Source organism: Marmota marmota, unplaced genomic scaffold (assembly GCF_001458135.2).
Source record: "Marmota marmota marmota unplaced genomic scaffold, marMar, whole genome shotgun sequence".
Taxonomy (NCBI): Eukaryota; Metazoa; Chordata; class Mammalia; order Rodentia; family Sciuridae; genus Marmota; species Marmota marmota.
In genome coordinates, this window is record NW_026000241.1 from 21,713,527 (window position 1) to 21,732,798 (window position 19,272).

The 19,272-nt window shown below is 42.4% G+C and overlaps 1 protein-coding gene across 2 annotated transcripts in view; it reads right to left on the bottom strand.

Moving 5' to 3' along the window:
- Positions 1–337: 337 nt before the first annotated feature.
- The window catches only part of Tgfbr2 (transforming growth factor beta receptor 2), an 85,095-nt gene continuing 66,160 nt past the window's right edge, over positions 338–19,272 (bottom strand). For both annotated transcript variants that reach the window (XM_015489549.2, XM_015489548.2), the window contains 2 exons: positions 6,077–6,204; positions 338–3,051 (listed from right to left, as the gene is read on the bottom strand). In XM_015489549.2, the coding sequence (XP_015345035.1) occupies positions 2,872–3,051; positions 6,077–6,204 (308 nt within the window). In that variant the 3' untranslated portion in view covers positions 338–2,871. The remainder of the gene's footprint in view (positions 3,052–6,076; positions 6,205–19,272) is intronic.

Consider the following 19,272-nt stretch of genomic DNA (forward strand, 5'->3'; position numbering starts at 1 on the left):
GGATGGAGAAAACAGAGGCAGGCACAAACTCTAGGAAGCTGTGGATAAAGGCAAATCTGGGAGGAGAACACAGGTCCTGTGAGCATGTAGAGTGACACCGGCCAGGACACAAGGATAAGGAGCAGGCCAATAGCAGCTGCTTCATCTAGTATTAGTGAGTTTCTGTGACTGTTTTATTTATTTATTTAAAGAAAACTGAGATGGACCGTTGAAGAAGGCAATAAATATGGAAAAGTTGGAGAGGACTTTTCTGGTGACGCTTTCTTTATAAATCACAAAATAATCCAATGAGCCAAATAGGTTTCACTACCAGGAAGAGAAACAGGAGGCAGGATGCTCACCTGAGTATTTTGGCTTTATTCAATTCTAATAAACATTTTATTTATATAAAAGACAAACAATGCATAGAATGAAAATAAGTGCTTGAGATTTTTGATATAAAAGAGTATCTAGCATTCACATTCCTATTTTAATACATGAGTACAGCTGAAGTGTTCCATAGAAGAATAAAACTTTTCCCTTTAAGTATAGTAGAGAATGAATGTCAGTATGTTTAGGAACTACAGAATGTTATTCCTTGGTCTTTTTTCTGGTATAAGAAAAATAAACAAAACAAGCCACAGTATCATCTGATACTACATTCCAGTTTATGATGCTGATGACCTGGATGTGGTAACACTCTTAAATCTTGGCATATCCCACGGATGGACCAGTATTCTAGAAATTCACCACTAGAGGTCAATGAGCAACAACGATTGGGATGGCATCGGCAAGACCTAAGGTGCAAGTGGAATTTCTGGGCGCCTCCATGATATTGCAGCCAGGTTGTCCTTAACTGAGCCTACCCACATGGAACAGGGTGCCTAGAAAGTACATCCCCAATTCAGCGTGTACCCTAAAACCTCAATGAGATAAGGGCTTCCACAATCCAAACAGAACTCATTTGCTCTCAGTTCCTCTCTAATATTCCTATTTGGCTGAAAATAAGTAGCTTCAAAAACATGTTTTAAAAAAGAGATTGTTACTTGCAGCATTAACACTTGTTTGTGGATTAACAAGTTTCCTATGGAGTATTAAAGCTCATTCTTTGCTCAGGTCCACGTGGACCCAGCTTTTCCTAACTGCAAATGGGATTCTTAGATCCCACATTCAAGTCCTCAAGAATAATTTCTGCAAAGGGTTGAAGGCTGGTGTGATGCAGAGAGCAGTTATCACGAGAAAATTTCCTGGAGTAAGGAGTTTCCCTCCTTAATGCAGAAGGAAAAAAAAAAAAAAACTTTTAACACAGAAGCAAAAAAAAGACTTCTGTTAACCAGGACCACATAAAGGAGACCCCCTTTAGTCCAGTAAAAGCTTCAAATCTTAACACCAGAAAAGACAGTCAAAACCCTGTTATGTAGGGACAGAAGGACAGCTTGAATGCATACTCCTTATAAGGGATCTTAATTAGGGGCAGGTTTGATAACTAGGGTGCATGTGTGGGAAGTGGAACAGTGGAAAGCACAAATGTTTACAGTGAGAAGAGAAGCAGCTTTTTAAGTGAGTCCACACCTTCTTTCTGTAAATGATGAGGACTGGAGAAAACTGGAAACCATCTGCTCTCCTTACCTGGGATCCAAATTTTTCTGCAAAATCTCCAAATATTTTAAAAAAGTGGCTCAACTTTTCAAAATGCTCTGTTGGCCAAATGAAACGTATGTTCAGAGTGCCTGAGGACACCATCCTGACGGCAACAGTGTTGGGGAGTTGAAATCCTTTCTAGACCAGAATGTGCTAGAGCATTCGGGAGCCAAGAAAAATGAAACCTATTGGTGTTTGCATAGAAGCCGGGGACTCAAGCCCAGTGTGCCAAAAAAAAAAAAAAAAAAAAAAAAGCCCTAGAGTTGGGGGTATTGTTTTTGTTTTGCTTTAAGGAAAGGATGAAATTTGGGAATGGACAAGAGTAGCCCAAGTGTAGGGGGAAGATTAACAAAGAAGAAATACCTTTTTAGTAGGCGGTGTGGCAATATCCTGGGTGGGAAGAAATTTGTTCTTGTTTTCTGCAGCCTGTGAAAGATGGGGATAACCTTTAAAGTATTATAGGGATCTGAGTATCTGACCCCTATAATATTAGGTTGTGAAGAAGGAGGTTCAAAATCAGTTGCAGGTTTTGGCTGCCAATCAAAAAGTCCAGGAGAAAATCGGCACACAGGATCCCCAGGAACACTGATCCCCAAACACAGTGCAAGTGTATACTCAGCTCCAGGACCAGAAGAGAACTCTCATGTGGGGAATATTTATTGCAAAAGCAAGTGCAATGTGGCCAAAGCAGGCTCGGAGACACGGGTCCTCTCTCCTAATGCAAAGCTCCCCAAGTGGAGAGTCAGAGAACCATCGCCTGTGTGATTGTCAAGTGCCAATGCTGTCATGGATCCTTCCTTCTCTGCTCGGTTCTGGAGCTCTACAATAAAACCAGTTTCCTGGGAATATTTGATCTTTTTCCTCGTCTCTTTTCAGAGTATGGCTATAGATATAGATATAGACATATATGGATATATATATATATATATATATATAAAACATAGCTATTCCATATTTATATACAGGCATTAATAAAGTGCAAATGTTATTGGCTATTGTAAAAATCAATCTCATTTCCTGAGGAAGTGCTAACACAGCTTATCCTATGACAACGTCAAAGGCATAGAATGCTCTCTGTCACCCACTCCCTGACGCCGCTGCTTTTCTGCTCATCCACAGCTCATAGGGAGGGAGCGACGCCCTTGGTTTTCTGGGAAGCATCCGTCCAGGGGCAGCTTCCTGCTGCCTCTGTTCTTTGGTGAGAGGGGCAGCCTCTTTGGACTTGGCCCAGCCTGCCCTGCTCCAGTCAAGCTATTTGGTAGTGTTCAGTGAGCCGTCTTCTGGAATCTTCTCCTCAGAGCAGCTCCTCCCGGAGAGTCTGTCCAGGTGCTCCAGCTCACTGAAGCGCTCGGCCACACACTGGGCCGTGAGCCGGGCCTCGGGGTCGTGGTCCCAGCACTCAGTCAGCGTCTCGCACACCATCTGGATGCCCTAGAGTGGGAGGGAAAGTGTCAAAGAGGACCATCAGTGGGTGGGGTCTGTGGAACTAGCAGTGATACATCATTTACCAGGTTCTGAGTTCAGATTGAGGCTGACTCTTGATGTTGTATGTCTTGTGGGTTTTGGCAAATTTGTAATGACATGTATCTGCCATTATAGTATGACATGGTGCAAGTTCTCTGCACGCCCCACCACCTTCCCTGTGCTCTACCGGTTCATTGCTCCCTCTCTCCTTCCTTTCCTTGCCTTTTTTTAGGGGGATGGGGTGGGATGGGTACCGAGGATTAAACTCTGGGGCACTCGACCACTGAGCCACATCCCCAGCCTTATTTTATATTTTATTTAGAAACAGGGTCTCACTGAATTTCTAAGCGCCTCGCTGCCAACCAAAAAGGCTTTGAACTCAGGTTCCTCCTGCCTCAGCCTCCTGAACCACTGTGATTACAAGTGTGCCTCACTGCACCCAGTTCCCTTGCCTTTTATTGTCTATAGTTTTTATACCTGGATCATTTGTACCTTTCTATTGTAACAGGGCCAATACCCCAGGCCAGAGTGGTGGACAGACAGACATTAGCCTCCTTTCATTTGTAAAGTCTGTGACTCAGTAGCAGCTTCCAAGAGCTGCCAAGGATGACCTCTGTGGATATCAGGCTGGACCTGGTGATACCGCTGTCTTTGTATGTCAGAGGTACTTGACTATAAGCTACTTCGTAGGATCCACTGTACCACCCTGATCCAATAAATCCACTCAGGAAATGCTGCCCAGGAATGTGGTGAGAGTTTTCTCTCACTGGCTTAACTTTTATTTTGTATTGCTAGTGTTTTTGTTACCATCTCAAGTTCTTTCTTTTAAAAAAAGCAGGTAGGAGTTAAACAGGCTGACAGACAGAAATAAAAAGAGTTCCTCCCACATAGAGGGTCAATATTACCACTGATGATCTCTCCCATAGGTGGCTGGAGTGGGACACATACCTTCACACTGTCTTGGATTGCCGGCATATGCTTTCCAATACCAGCAACTTTCCCAACACACCTAGGAATCCCTCTCTCCCTCCCTACCCCATGAGTTCTTGATGTTGAATTAATTGCATAATTCACCTAATTGACGGTATTGATTGATGGCCCTGTTAAGAGTAGAGTGTTATTGTTGGTACTCGGTAACATTTATTTTATTCTGACACTGTAATTACAGGCAGTAAATTAAATTAAATATTAAGCATTGACTTGAAATCAATAGGGCAACAAATCTCATTAAGAGAAAAAATGTATTATGCAAATTCTTTCCAGAATTTTATCATCATGAATAATGGCTTCATTATAAGAAACGTACAACAGAGGAGGTAACGGGGTTTGAAAGGAACATACCACTCCAGTACCTTCTGACTTTAGAGTTTATGCAAACAGTCTTGCATTTTTAGAGTCGGAGACAATTCTCCTGAAGCCCCAGAGAAACTCCTGACCCTCTACACTCTGACTTATTTCCATCTGTCCTCTGCTGGGACTCTGGGCCAGGACTGGCTCAGACCAGGCTTCCTGCTTCATTTGTCTTCCCTATTACGCCTGATTTGTTGTTTCTGTTTCTTATCTGAATTTGCCTTGCCCTTAGGAAAACCTGTGACATAGCCTCGCCTTTATGGATGACTTTATGGATGACGGAATCCATCCAAAGGAGGTCATTCCAAAGGAGGTCGTCAAGGGTTTTGCTTGGTAGAAAGAACTGTTTTGTCAGTGAGCTGGGGGTGGGGTGGGGTATTTTTCTCTCTTATTCTTCACCAGGGCCCTTTCGTGGGTGTATCAGACATAGGGCCAGTTATCTTTCATTCACAACCTATTGTTGTCTCCTTTTTCTTTGATAACTGCCCTCAAGTGCACCCCAAAGCAAAGAATTTTGACAAGCCTCCTGGGAAGTCCAGACTATGGTCCGCTAGGGGAAGTCTTAGCTTTTAGTTCCTTTTTTGTGTGTGTGTGTGCGTGGTACAGGGGATTGAAGTCAGGGGCCCTCAACCACTGAGCCATATTCCCAACTCTATTTAGAGACAGTGTCTCACTGAGTTGCTTTAGCACCTCGCTTTTGCTGAGGCTGGCTTTGAACTCATGATCCTCCTGCCTCAGACTCCAGAGCTGTTGGGATTACAGGTGTGTACCACCAAGCCTGGCACTTAGCTTCTATTTCTTCTTTTTTTCTTTCTTTTTTTTTAATTAACAAAGATGACCTATTTTTTAAAAAAATACTTTTTTTTTTAGTTGTAGATGAACACAATACCTTTTTTAAAAACTTTATTTATTTTTATGTAATGCTAAGGATCGAACCCAGTGCCTCACACATGCTAGGCAAGTACTCTACCACTGAGCCAGCCCCAAGCTTCTATTTCTTAAAAAGAAAAATTAAGAAGCCATTAGGATGTTCCCAACACACAGGCCTCCCCCTCTTTCCCTGGCATTTTCCTCTTCTTTGCCTTCCTGCATCCACAGTGACAAGCCAGCCCCTTTTCCCCAGGTGTGCGCACATGAGCCTCTCCCAGCTCTGCAGGCACAGCCTGCAAACACCTACTCATGGCCCCTGCACACCACAGCCCCTTCTCAGCCCAGCTGCCTGACAACCCTGGTTGTTTTGCAATCATTAAGTATTTCTTTCCGGAGCTGAAGAATCCCAGAGGAAATGACTTGGAACCCAGAGGGATTGAGACATAAACTCCTGATATGAAGGCATGAGAGTGAACAGCAGAGGCTGCAAGCAAGCATTTTAACTCAGAACCAAGGGGGCCTGGAAAATGTGACAGATGCTCTTCAAATGGTTACTTGTGAGCTCTCGGAATGCTGTGTATATCTGCTGCTTGCAACTTAAAATAGGATCATCAACTGTATTGAAATGTCTTTTTAAACAAATTGAAGAGGGTTATAGGACACAAGGGGACCTGCCTTCTGATTTAAGTCCAATATCCCAGAATTCTCTCTAAGTAAGTTAGAGGTTCCTTTGGATGACTCTTATTCACTTTTCAAAGCTGTCACTCCTTACCTGATGATTGAGCCAGAAGCTGGGGATTTCTGGTCGTCCTCGGTCTCTCAACACATTGTCCTTCATGCTCTCAACACAGGGGTGCTCCCGCACTTTGGAACCGAAGGGAGGCTCGTAATCTTTCACTTCTGTGAAGCAAGAGGCAGACACAGGTCAACTGAGCATTGTGTGTGTGACCTGGGGATATGAGCACGTAGACATGCTGGGCTGTAGGGGCAGCATGAGGCATTGAGAGTTGCAATACATATGTAAATACTCTTAGAGTGATTTTTAGTAGTAGTGGATTAAAATAAGAAGAAAAGAGTGGTTGTGAAGGATCCTGGGAAATACACAACCAATGACTGCTGAGTACCTTCCATGTGACACAGAGCTAGTGGCTGGCAACAGAATGGATGGAGAACCAGGCGGATAATGCCACACAGGTTACATTTTAATGCATTTAAATCTAATTCTCAATGGGGGGATATTACCCCAAAGGGATGGAATTGGTTCTTGGGAGGCAGGGAAACCATACATATTGCAATGGTTTGTAGTCCTCTAGAGGTCCACAATACACAGACTTAATAAGTATTGCTGAACTTCATGAGGGCTATCCAGCCATACAAAGGCATGGAGTTCAGATACATGCTCCTACCTGGATGGAACTTAAAGGCATGAGGCTAAAGGAAATAAGCCCAATGCAAAAGGACAGATGTCGTATGATTCCCCTTCTGGGAGGTTACATTATTCCACCAAAGCTCACGTTGAAATTGAGTTGTCATTGTGAGGTATTAAGAGTGAGACCTTAAGAGGCGATTAAGTCAGAAGAGCTCTGCCTTCATGGATAGAGTAAACCTTCCAGGGATTAACTGATAGGTGGATTAATCCATTTTAAGAGTGTGTCTGTTATAAAAGACAGATTGGCCCTGTCTCTTGTTTGTGCCCCTCTTGCCACATGTGCTGCCTTGGGACTCTGTAGAGTCCCTGCCAGTAAGAGGGTGCCATACTCTTGGACCTCTCTATCTCCAGCACCAAGAGCCAAAATAAATCTCTTTCCTTTCTAAATTACCCAGGTATTTTGTTATAGTAACAGAAAAGTGACTAAAATATTTGAATAGGCAAATGAGTAAGGAAAAAAAAAATAGAGTGGTGGCTGCCCAGGGATTTAGGAACAGGAAGGAGGAAAGGAGTATGGGAAGGTAGAGTTAACACTGATGGATAAGAAGTTTCAGTTGGGGAAGATGAAAACTTATAGAAATAGGGGTACACTGGCACAACATTGTGAATGTACTTAAAAATGGCTAAAAATGTTCAATATGGCGACGTTTAAATTATGTGTATTTCTTACATGGAAAAAAAAGCATAGGATGATGAAGGAAAATTGTCTACAAAGGCTCTTTATGATAGGAATAATGAATAAAAGGTTGAAAAAATGCTATCTTGATGGGTTAACAGAGGGACACATTATATCAGCATTAACAAAAGTTTAGAAGGTAATGTTCTTTCAATTACATGCTGTAACGAAAACAACTGGATGACATGGCCCTACACTGGGTCTGCAGGTTTCGGCTTTGGTCAACTTCCTCACGCGAGCTTCCTGGAGCCTCCCCCAGGTCTCCCTGGCTAGATGTCCTGGGCTCAGCCTGACTTCCACATGTATCAGCTTTACCTATGATCACTGTTCATTTGTCTCTCAGACGGTGAGCGATCAAGAGAAAAATCCCTTTCTATCTATTCCTAGTGCCTGTGGCAAGGGGCTTCCATCCAACGAGAGCTCTCAAGGAGCACTTTAGTGAGTGAGTGAATGGGTGAATGAATCTCAGGTCCTGTCCACAGTGGCAGTGCATAAACTCCAGGCCAACCGTGAAACGACACACTAATTTAAAAGAAAGAGCAGATCAATACACATATCCATGAAGCATAGGACAATTTACAAGACAGAAGACACTCCTGGACTAGAACATGACTGAGCTGGATGGGAACGGTGGGCTGAATGCCGCATTTTTCACAAAGTAAGATCCTTGGCTTTTAGCTAAAAATGAATGAATGAATGAATGAATGAGCAAATAAATACAAGAAAGAAAAGGAAAAAAAATAAAATCACTTCTAACTAAAGTAAAATTATTGAGTAAAACTTTCAATAATTTGCCTTTCTAGGTGGAGAACTGAAGAAGCTTCATAACAAAATGACATTTTGCAAAGGAATAGCTAATTTATTTATTTGCTTTTTTTTTTTTTTTTTGCTTTGCTTTGTTATGTTCTTTCTTTCACTTCCCAGAACCCTACTTGCATATTTATCATCTTCAACTTCACCCAAATAGAAGGGCTGCCAGGATATTTTCTTTCTTTTCTTTTTCTTTTTTTTTTTAATACTTTGAAATACAGGAACATCTTATCCTCAATAAATATCACACAAATGCCAAGAAGTAGTCTCTCCTTTCTCCCTAGGCCTACATCTCAGTTGAACTGCACCATCTGACCATGGGTGCAGAGCCATCCTGTGGAAGCCTTTGTACCCTTTCTTGAGAAGTTGTAAGTACTGAACCAGGAGGAGCATCTGGAATTGCACACCATATGATGTTACTCTGATGAAGCTCCTTTGCTTTTTTAGGAAGATTTCATGCTGTTTCCCTTCCACCAACCAGGTCAAAGAGTTATTTATCCCTCAAGCATCAACAATTCCCAGACTTGTGCTCAGAAGGGACAGAGCAGAACAAGACCACAAGCAGGGGAAGAACCAAACCCAGCTGTCAATCTCACAACTCACAGTCTTTTTTTTTTTTTTTGGTACCTGGGATTGAACTCAGGGGCACTCAAGCACTGAGCCACATCCTCAGCTCTATTTTGTATTTTATTTAGAGACAGGGAATCGCTGTGTTGCTTAGCACCTTGCTTTTGCTGAGGCTGGCTTTGAACTTTCAATCCTCCCGCCTCAGCCTCCCAAGCTGCTGGGATTACAGGCATGCGCCACCACACCTGGCATAACTGATAGTCTTTAAGAACAAAGAAAAAGTTACCATGGTGGAGATCATATACCAGGGCTAGTTTATTTCTCTTCAAGTCCTAATCTTGAAAGTCACTATATAAACCACAGCATTTATTTTAATTTCATAAGTTCTGTGTGGACCAAAGCAGACTTCCATGGGAAATGAGACAAGAAAGTACTAGGTGTATTTTTTTACATAAAGAAAAAGTAATGACTATTTTTAGAGGAAGAAGAAACAAAGGCAATTATCCTTTCCCAGAGCAAGGAGATATATAACTAGGCTACTTCCTACTTCTCCTAAACCCTTGGAAAGTTGTGAGATTCCCCAGTATTCCAAAGGGATGCCTTCTTTGACTTGCAGGAGATATTATAGGGAGGAGGGTGAAGGGTAGTCAGGAAAGTGCTGGTGAAGGGATGGTGCCCTTGAGCTATACTGGGAGGACCTATGAATCTTCTGCCTCTAAGTTTAAAATAGAAAAGTCTGGTGCAAAATAGGGTGGGGAATGTGGCTCAGTGGTCAAGTGGTTCAATCCCTGGTGACCATCCCCCCAAAAAGTCTGGTGCAATTGCCATTTGACCCAAAATGGCATATTCCCATCCCTTGATATAAAAAGAGTTTTTCAGGTTGCAAGTGGGGATGGGGATGAGAGATGTCATATTTATATAATATATATTTCCAAAACAGCTAATGCACATTTACTTTTTTTCTTATTGTGGATTTTTGCAACTCATCTTTCTTTGTTCATTTCAACCATTTTGAATGGCCTACCCCCACCCCTACTTTTTTTCTCATGCCCACAGTGTGTACCAAGAAGACTCAGCTGTGTACACAGCTGCCTCCCTGTCAACATCTTGGATACCTGCTCTGGGCAATCAGGCAAAGGAGCTTATTTCCCCCACCCCGTCATGGCTACTGAGGCAATGCCATTGGCCATTCCCAGGGCCTCCATGAGGATCTGGAGGATGTCCACTTACAGACCCCATATCAGAGGCCATTCCCTCCTTGGGGGCATTTCCTAACCGATCCTCAATTTTCTAACTGCCCCACCAGATGTGTCAGAGATTTGCGTGGACACCACAGGGGATGGCTATGGACACCTGAGTGGAAGCTGGGTTCTAAGAGACAAGGACAGAGGGCAGGGGACCTCTGCTAGCTAGGTGAGTACCACATTCCATTTCAGAATAGTCCTGGGCCATAGAGCAGAGGCAGTGCCTGGCAACAAGCCAGTGGCCCAGCCCTCTGCAACTCCAGCTGTCTCCCCTGGATGCCGTGATGCTCCATCCACCCTAGCAAAGTCGCTAGCTCCGAAAAATCTTATCATTTATGCCTACTTATTGATTTCATGTCAGTGCTTAAAATATTTTTGTTTTGAAAAATGTATTTGATTAATATTATGACATCACTGAAGACTTACAGAGAAAAGTAAATCTCTCTCCCACTCTGAACCCCTAATTTCTTTCACAAAAGTAGCTTTGTTTGATTTAAATCTTTTCCCTTCTTATTCATAAATAGGCACTTCCCAACCTATTTTTTTTAAATGAATGAGCAGGTCTTTCCCCTTCCATTCATGGAGGAGAGGCTTCAGTAAAACAAAAGTAGAAATGGATAACAAGAAAAATGAACCCTGCTTGGGTGCTGTGAGCACATCACATTGCTATCAAAGTCACCAAACATCCACTTGCAGCTTCTGTATCCTTATCATCTTGCAAATCTGAAATGAGCAGCACTTTCTGCAGGCCACTCTCAGAGCAGAACAGCTTTAGATGTTTCACAAGGAATGGGAGTTGCCTCTTGACAGGGGAAAATGAATGTTAAAGCTATTCAACACACTGCAGGGTATTCAAATAAGTCAGAGAATGTGGAAGAAGTCTTCAGAGACGTGCTCCAGTACTCTTCGCTTCAGTTGAGAAGACAGAGGTCCAAAGAGCACACCAGATTCCGGGAAGAACACTTAGAACTGCACGTGGTATTACTGTCACTCTGATGGAAGTACTTTGCCTTTTTAGGAAGCTTTTAGGCTTTCTCCTCTCCAAAGAGCATTTCAGAAAGTTCTTCTCCCCGCAGTCAGAGCAAGCACAGCTGGGACAGTCCTCAGTGAAAACATGCCTGTGACAAATGTGACAAGTGTCTCTCCCTGCCCTGGTCAGGCATTCCCCACCATGTGACCTCAGGAAGGGAAACCTTATGAGATCTATTGGATGGTTGTGGTTTGAAAACTCTAAACAAGTCATGCACAAATAAAATAAAATAATAATAATTAGCAATGACAAAAACCAGCCCTCCCCTTAACTTCTTGTAATAAACCCAAACAATGTCCTTTCTGGGTTTGGATCAGTAGATGGGAGTTAGCGGTGGTGGTGGAGGTAGATGGAGCTGTGTAAGATGGTACCAGATCAGAGCACCGTGGGCAGTGGACTTAATGAAATATATTCTAGAGTTCCTCTTTGCAGGTTTGATCTAAAAATGCCCAATTTCTGAACTCCTTTCTGTGAAGAACAGCAAAGCAAGCAACTTAAGGGGTGAGTGGATTTAGTCTAGAAAGTGTGATCACCTATAATAATAAAAAATATTTTTTAAAAATGGAACTGACTCTAAGCAGAAAAGCAGAGCTTAGAGAGTAAAACTGAGTATAGCACTTTAAAACATGTTAGCACTATTCGCCCTGAGAAGGGAAATTACTTTTGTCCTGGCTTCATCATAAACTAGGTAGAAGGACTTGGAAAAGAGGTGTCAAGATTTTGTAACCATAGTTAACAACAATTAGTCATCTATTTGGAAGTAGAAAGCAGAGAACATTTGAATGCTCCCAACCCAAAGAAATAGTAAATGTTCGAGGTGAGAGGCCAATTACCTTGACCCAATCATGGCACACTCTGTGTGTGTGTGTGTTTGTGTTTATGTGTGTGTGTGTGTGTGTGTGTGTGTGTGTATCTGGGGTCATGGAAAATTTTTTAAATATATTTAAAAAAGACTTTGCACCACATTTTCTGAATCCACAAGGTGAGTAAAGTCACAGGTGCCCTTCCTCACTCCCTGTCAGCAGCAAGGGACACAGTGCTCCCTCTGCACTTGGTTTCTCTGTGGGCTGGCTTATACCACGTGGGGCAGGCTGGGGGTGCTGGGGAGGCACTCTTCCACCTTGACCCGGAGTGCCTCTGCATCAAAGATGGACGGGAGGTGGAGGGTAAACAGCAGTTTCCTGCGAGTCAGGTGGTCCGCGGCTGGTGCGCGTGCTTTGCTGCACGCATGCTTGCGCTGCAGTTGCCCACAGTGGGAACCGCCTGATAAGACACCCTATCTTGGCTTCCTTCCCTTTCCTGACTCATTTCCTTATTCCCTTCTTGGCATTTCCTGTGATCTCTTCCCCAATACACTTCTAACATTCATATTCTTCTTTTCCAGGGCACCCAACCCAAGGCAGACGCCTGCAGAGCAGAACCATTCTATGAAACCAAGCCCCAAAGACAGGTCTTTCCCCCAGTGCTTCAAACAACATCACTTCCAAGGAACCTCTCTGTCTGGCTGCTTGAGAAGACCCCTGGCTCCCTTCTGTCTCTCTGCAGCTGCCTGGAGCTGCAGCCTGTTCTCTGATGGAGTGGCAGATCTTGCGGCTTCTTTTTTATTTTTCTCAGGACATTTCTCAGCTTCTCCAAAGGGAAACTAAGTTTGCCTCTCTCCCTGCGGTGCTGCGGCCCCAGGAAGGCAGGTCTCTGGGCCAGCAGTGGCCTTCCTCCGCGTCAGCATCTGGTGCGCAGCTGTTGTTTTGACTGTAGTTTCGACTCTGCGGGGCAACAAAGCTGTTGACAGTTCTCCCCAAAGCAGCGCCCCTGAGTTTTTATGTTGGCTTTCCAAACGGCACACCCTCTCCCTCCAAATCCAGCGAAATGAAATGGTTAGATTGAGTTCTTCCCTTGGCCTTCTCTCCAACGCCTTCTTTCTTTTTGTTCTCTTTGCTCTGCCCCCTTTCTTTCACTGGTATTTTCTGTCCTTCTCACAGACTGTCACTACTAAGGAGCTGTTCTTGGGGCTGTTACCCCTCCTTAAATGCTTGCTCAGCTGGCTGCTGTGTCAGCTTCTATACAAGGGCCTCTCTGGCCCCGGATTTGGAAGGCTGTGCTCCTGGGGGGCCATTCTGGCTGAGATGACACAAATGTTGTGCCTGCTGTATTCACCAACAGGGGCCCTGGGCCTGCCCTCTGCGCCTCTGACCTGCCACGCACACTTGAGTGGACACCAAACAAATCGAAGGCAGGGACAGGCATTTTTCATGAAAGAACACCAGTGTCCAGGTTTGTCTTTGCAAGGAGGTGATCTCATGACTTTGCTCCTTTATAAAATAGGAACCAATCACCTCCTCCTGTGCTTTTCCTTCTTCAAACAACCCTGAAGATTTCATTTCTTGGTTTTTCCTTTGTCTTCTTTCCAATGATCCAAGTGTTAGAAATAACACCCTTTGTCCTTACCTGTCCCCTAAACCTACTTTATTTTTCTTTCTAAAACGAACCAAGGGATGAATGGGTAAAAGTAGTATATCTACATAATGGAGTTTTATTCAGTCGTAATGAAAAATGAAATTATGTCATTTGCAGGAAAATGGATAGAACTAGAGACCATTACATTAAGCAAAAGAAGTCAATCTCAAAAGGTTAAAGAGTCATGTGTTTTCTCTCATATGTGGAAGCTAGAGAGGAAAAAGGAAAAGAAAGGTGGGTGGCAGGGATCTCATGAAAATCAAGGGGAGATCAGCAGAGCAAAGAGACTAGGGGGTGAAAGGAGGCGAAGGAGGGGAGAAGTGCTGGGGAGTGATATTGGCCAAATTGTTACATCGTGTGCACATATGAATGTGTAACAACAAATCCTATCATTACATACAAATATAGTGCACCAATAAAATAATGTGGAAAAAAAATAAAATAATCAGACTCATATAACTTTTCCTGTCATATCACGCATCTATTTGTTCATTACCTGTCTTTCTAGAATACTATCACTGGACCCCCTGACCCTTGGAGAAAAGCCTGTTTTGTTTTGTTTTGAATAATGCCCGAGACACATTAGCTACTCAATAAATATTTCTTGAGTGAAGTGAATGAATGAATGAGTGAATGCATTGTCAGGGAAATAAGGATAAGGAAGTTATCTCAGATTTAAGGCACTGCTGCTGGGACAAGCACAGGAATTATCAGCCTTGGTATTCTTCTAACAGAGATTTGCCCAGAGGAGCCAGGAAAATCAATTGGTACAGACTTTCAGAAGTGAGGCCATCACCGAATGGTCCTCAAGTGTGTGATTGTCTCCCTCGATACCCCCCGAAAGGCTTCATGTCAATGGCTGGGATGCCAGAGTAGCTCCGACTACCCATCAGTAAAAATAATGAGCTATTTATTGGACATGTTCTCCACCAGCCAGTCTGGTTCTGCACCAGGATGATTAGGATCTGTAGGCTACTGAGTCAGACAACAAGGCTTCAATTCCTGTTTTACAACTTTTCCACCTCTTGAAACCTCAATCTTTTCATCTGTGAAATGAGGCTTGTAACAGGACATGCCTCAAAGTATTTCTGGTAGATTAGGTGAGCTGTTACCTGAAGCAAGTGCTTATTACTCCTTTGTGACTTTCCTTCATCTGGATCAAACCTATCTCTACCAGGAAGCCTTTCTCTTTGGACCACTCTCTTCACTTATGACAATCCATCCATTGGGCTCCCTGGCAGAATGTCTTGCTAAACAGGGCAGGAGCAGTTGGCATCAAAATGCACGGTTACCATCTGTTTACACTTTCTACCCAGATAAGAGCCAGGCTTCTCTGGGTGCTGCTGTATCTGTCTCACATTTACCCTTTACTTCCCTGTATGGAGGAGAAGCTGGATGAGAAAGGAGCAACTCAAAAGGACAGCCCTGAGTCTCACTGGCTCTTTCTTTAAGAATTGACCTAACTCTCACTGCCTGACCTGAACATCAGTCTCCTTCTATCTGGCCTGGGCATTCCATTCTCTGTTCTTACTGCTTTCCTTTTGTGTTGCTACTGTCACAATTAAATATCACCAGCCTATTAAAAAGTCCATTTAAGCCCAAGTGAGATGGCCCACATCTGTAATCCCAGCAGTTTGGCAGGCGGAGAGGCAGGAGATGGCAAGTTCAAAGCCAGCCTCAGCAATTTAGCAAGGTGCTAAGCAACTTAGCATGATCCTGTCTCAAAAAATTTAAAAAGTTAAAGGGCTGGGGATGTAGCTCAGTGGTTAAGTGCCTTTAGGTTCAATCCTCAGTATGAAAAAAAAAAAAAAAGTCTGTTTAATGCCAGGGAATAACATGAGCCAGGCCTAGAGGTGAGACCAAAGCATAATAAGGACCACAGAATAAGAACAGCTCATGCAGGTGAGCCTAGAGAGGCAAGCAAGGACCAAGCCTTAGCACACGTGAAACACTGGACTCAACCAGAAGAATGGAATGGAGTTACCAAAGAGCAGGAGAGGGGATTTCAGACTCACAGTTCTGTGACATTTTCTGCCCTAGAATAAACTGGAATGGACATTAGTTCATCTCTGTAGTGAAGTAAAGCATTGGTCAATATTTATCAGATAAAAGAAGTATACTCCTTTCCTTTGTTGAAATGAGATTCGCTGATGAAAAGTTGTGCTGTCTGTCAAGTCCTAGGAATGAAGCCAAAGCTTCATCTCTCCCTCTTCCCAGCACCTTATACATTAAAATCTAACATCAGTTGTTAGTAAAGGAAGAGATGCCTGCATGTGTGAATTTTTAAAAAGCACAAAAGGGGAGAAATCAAATTCTGTTTTTAATAGACTATAAACCTCTTGAGGCCAAGCCTGTCCTTCCCTTTGTGATTCTATAAGGGCGAGAGAGAAGACAACACAGGAAGCCCAGGCTTGGAAGGAACATTTGTGCTCTGGCTTCACGTGCTTTCCAAGGGACTCTTGGAATGCAAAAGAAAAGTCTCTGAAATTAAGACTAGACAAAAAAATAATAATAATAAAATAAAAATAAAATCCTGTCTTTTTTAAAAAAATTGTTTTTATTTGTTCTAATTACTTATGTCTTTAAGGTTTTCAAGATGTATCAAAAACAACAACAACAAAAAGCAATGAATCAATAATTAAAAACAAAAAGTAGAAATGCTTACGGAAGAAGGGGCCTGCTGTGTGAGATCACATATTTGAACAAGTAATGGCTTGTGTCAGGGTGAGAGTGAGGATGGGTAAACAGCCTTGGTGTTTGCAGCCTGGGTGGAGATGGCAGAAACAGGACTGTGGGCTTAAGATCAAACAAAATCAGAACCGGGATGGCCTCTTTCCGGTTCCCTAAATGCTGTCTGTTCTTATCCTAAAGGTTATAAAAGGTTTTTTTTTTTTTTTTTTTTTTTTGAGACTAGCTGAACAAACCAGATCCTGTTCCTTCCTTAGGAAAACGTGTTTACACTGCATCCCTTTTTAGAACTCGTAAAAGTTGGAGGACTTGGTTCTTCCCCATTAGCCTAAATTCTTCCACACTCAGCAAATATCAACAGGAAAGGGCTTTAGTCATTGATAACAATGAAGGCAGGGAGCTCACGCAGGGCCTTAATAAGCTCGCTGTGCTGACAGAGGGAAAGAAGAGTCACAGCCTCCAGCTCATGTTTTTAGAATCACGAGTTTTGAAAGCAATGGAGAAGATACTGGAATCTAGGTAAATTTATTCTGACAGAGACAACAGCATTGTCTCTGACACAGCTCATAACGGTCTAAGGATTCATTTTGGAACTGTCAAAGCTTTCAGGCAGAAAATTATTCTTAGTGGCTGAAACTTGGTTAAACAAATTTCACTGCACAAGGAAAACAAAGTTACTTTTGGAAGTGTCGCTGGGGAAGAAATCTCAGCAGGAAACCAGAAAATAACAGGGTCAGCCAGGTAGGAAATAATGCCTCCATGCTGGGGCCCAGCAAGGTGCAGGGAGGGAGGGGATGACCTGGACCCACTCTTGACATGTTCTGAAAAGGGAGGAAGAATCAGAGCCAGCAAAGATACCAGATGAATTTGCCTTGGACAAAATGTCAGGTAGTCGGCCCTGTAACCAAAGTGGTAGCAATTTGAGCAACAACATAGATAATGCCACTATTGGATAATCATAGAATGAAATTAACATTCATAGGGGCTGGGGATGTGGTTCAAGTGGTAACGCACTCGCTTGGCATGCGCAGGGCGCTGGGTTCGATCCTCAGCACCATATAAAAATAAAATAAAGATGTTGTGTCCATCGAAAACTGAAAGATAAATATTAAAAAATTCTCTCTCTCTCTCTTAAAAAAAAAAAGAAATAATTCATAATTCCAAAATGGTATAAATACATAGTTAATGAAAAATGACAAGGGTTGGTGAGAGAAGGGACAGAGATCTTCCTTAAAGTAGAATACCTAGTAATAAATGAAGGAATAAGAAAAAAGAAAATCTGCATTAGGCAAGTATTGCAGCAATAATCGTTGAAAGCAAGAATTATTAATGGATCCTCAAGTTAGTGTATAAAAGGAAAAGGTCTGAAGTATCCTTACTAAACAGATATTTAATATCTTTAGAAACAGGTCAGAGTTATCTTCCCATGAGGTATGTATTAATTACAAATGAAATAATGGTATCTTTACAAGGGAGAAACGTGGCAGATACAACTTTAACAAAGGGGTCAGATTTAACTTCTGCCACTGATGATGTTGTGCCCCCTGACATGATGCACCCAGAAGGGCCCAACATCATATCTATAGTTATCTCTTTTCCCAGAATTCATATGACTATCTGATCATGAGAAAACATCGAGAAACCCAAAGTGTGAGACAGTCTATAAAGTGACTGGTCTAAACAGTTCACAAAAGCCAAGGTCATAAAAAACAGATAAGTTGAGGTAAAGGACACTACAGAGGCACCCAGGTTACAGCAATGTGTGTCCCCAACTGGATCCTGTTCCAGAAAAGGACATTATTCCTAGAGACCTGGAATTTCAAGTAAGGTCTATAATTAACAGCAGGATACCAATGTTAATTTCCTTTTTTGATAACTGCATACTATGGTTTGGGTTAGATGTTAACATTAGGGGAAGTTGAGTCAGTAGCAGATGGGAACTCTTTGTGCTATTTTTTCATTTATTCTCTAAGTCTAAATTATTACAAAATAAAAAGTTAAAAATAAAATTAATGCCAGGCATGGTGGCGCACACCTGTAAGCCCAGCGATTCAGGAGGCTGAGGCAGGAGGGATCATAAGTTCAAGGCCAATCTCAACAAATTAGCCAGGCCCTAAGCAATTTGGTGAGACCCTGTCTTAAATTTAAAATTAAAAAGGGCTGGAGATATGGCTCAATGGTTAAGCACCCCTGGGTTCAATCCCATTATTAAATTATATATATATATATATATATATATATATATATATATAATAAATTTAACTTGACTTTATTTGGCAGCCAGCCAGGACAAGGCTGGGGTATACACATTTCTCAGGTGATACCCAAGACCTTGATGAAAATTACTGAGAAGAGAATCAGCAAAGCATATAGCTATGCAGACATCTGTCATTCTCACCTACTGGATGATCAGGGGACAATACTTGCCAAAACAATGGGCTTACCCCTGCATCCCAAGTGATGCCCATCTTTATCTACATTCTCATGGTCAAGAGCAGTCAAGGTCACTGACAACAGAAAGTACTCAGATTCAGATTGCAACTTGTGAAGAATTTGGGAAAGCCATGAGAGAATGCTCAAGAAAGGAAAGGAAGTGCTGAACTTAGAGGAAAAAAGAGAAGGTCAGCCAGACCACCAGGGGCTTACCTAGGAAAAGCAAGAGAAAAAGCAGTCTCCTAATCAGTCTTGGAGGCCTAGCCAGCCAAAGGATGCATTCCTCAATACCCCCAACATCAACAACAGTATCATGTCTATCTAAGTCAATTTTTAGTTCAATCTTTTTTCCAGACCTTGCAATTAAAAAAAAACAAAAAAACTTTCCAATATAAAAAGAAACAAGAGCCAGATGCTAATCTGAATATTATCTATTTAATAACGACAAATAATTCTTCTCCATATTAGTGCTCATCTCCTGCTAGATATTAAAATATTTGTGGAGTGATGCATCAAGAGAAAAGTAACGATACAAAATCTTATTGAAGGAGATGCAAAGTTTTATGTTCCAAACATGGCTTTCTGTTTAGCATGATTTCAAATGGTTCTGGAAATGACTGTGTGCTAGCAGAACTCA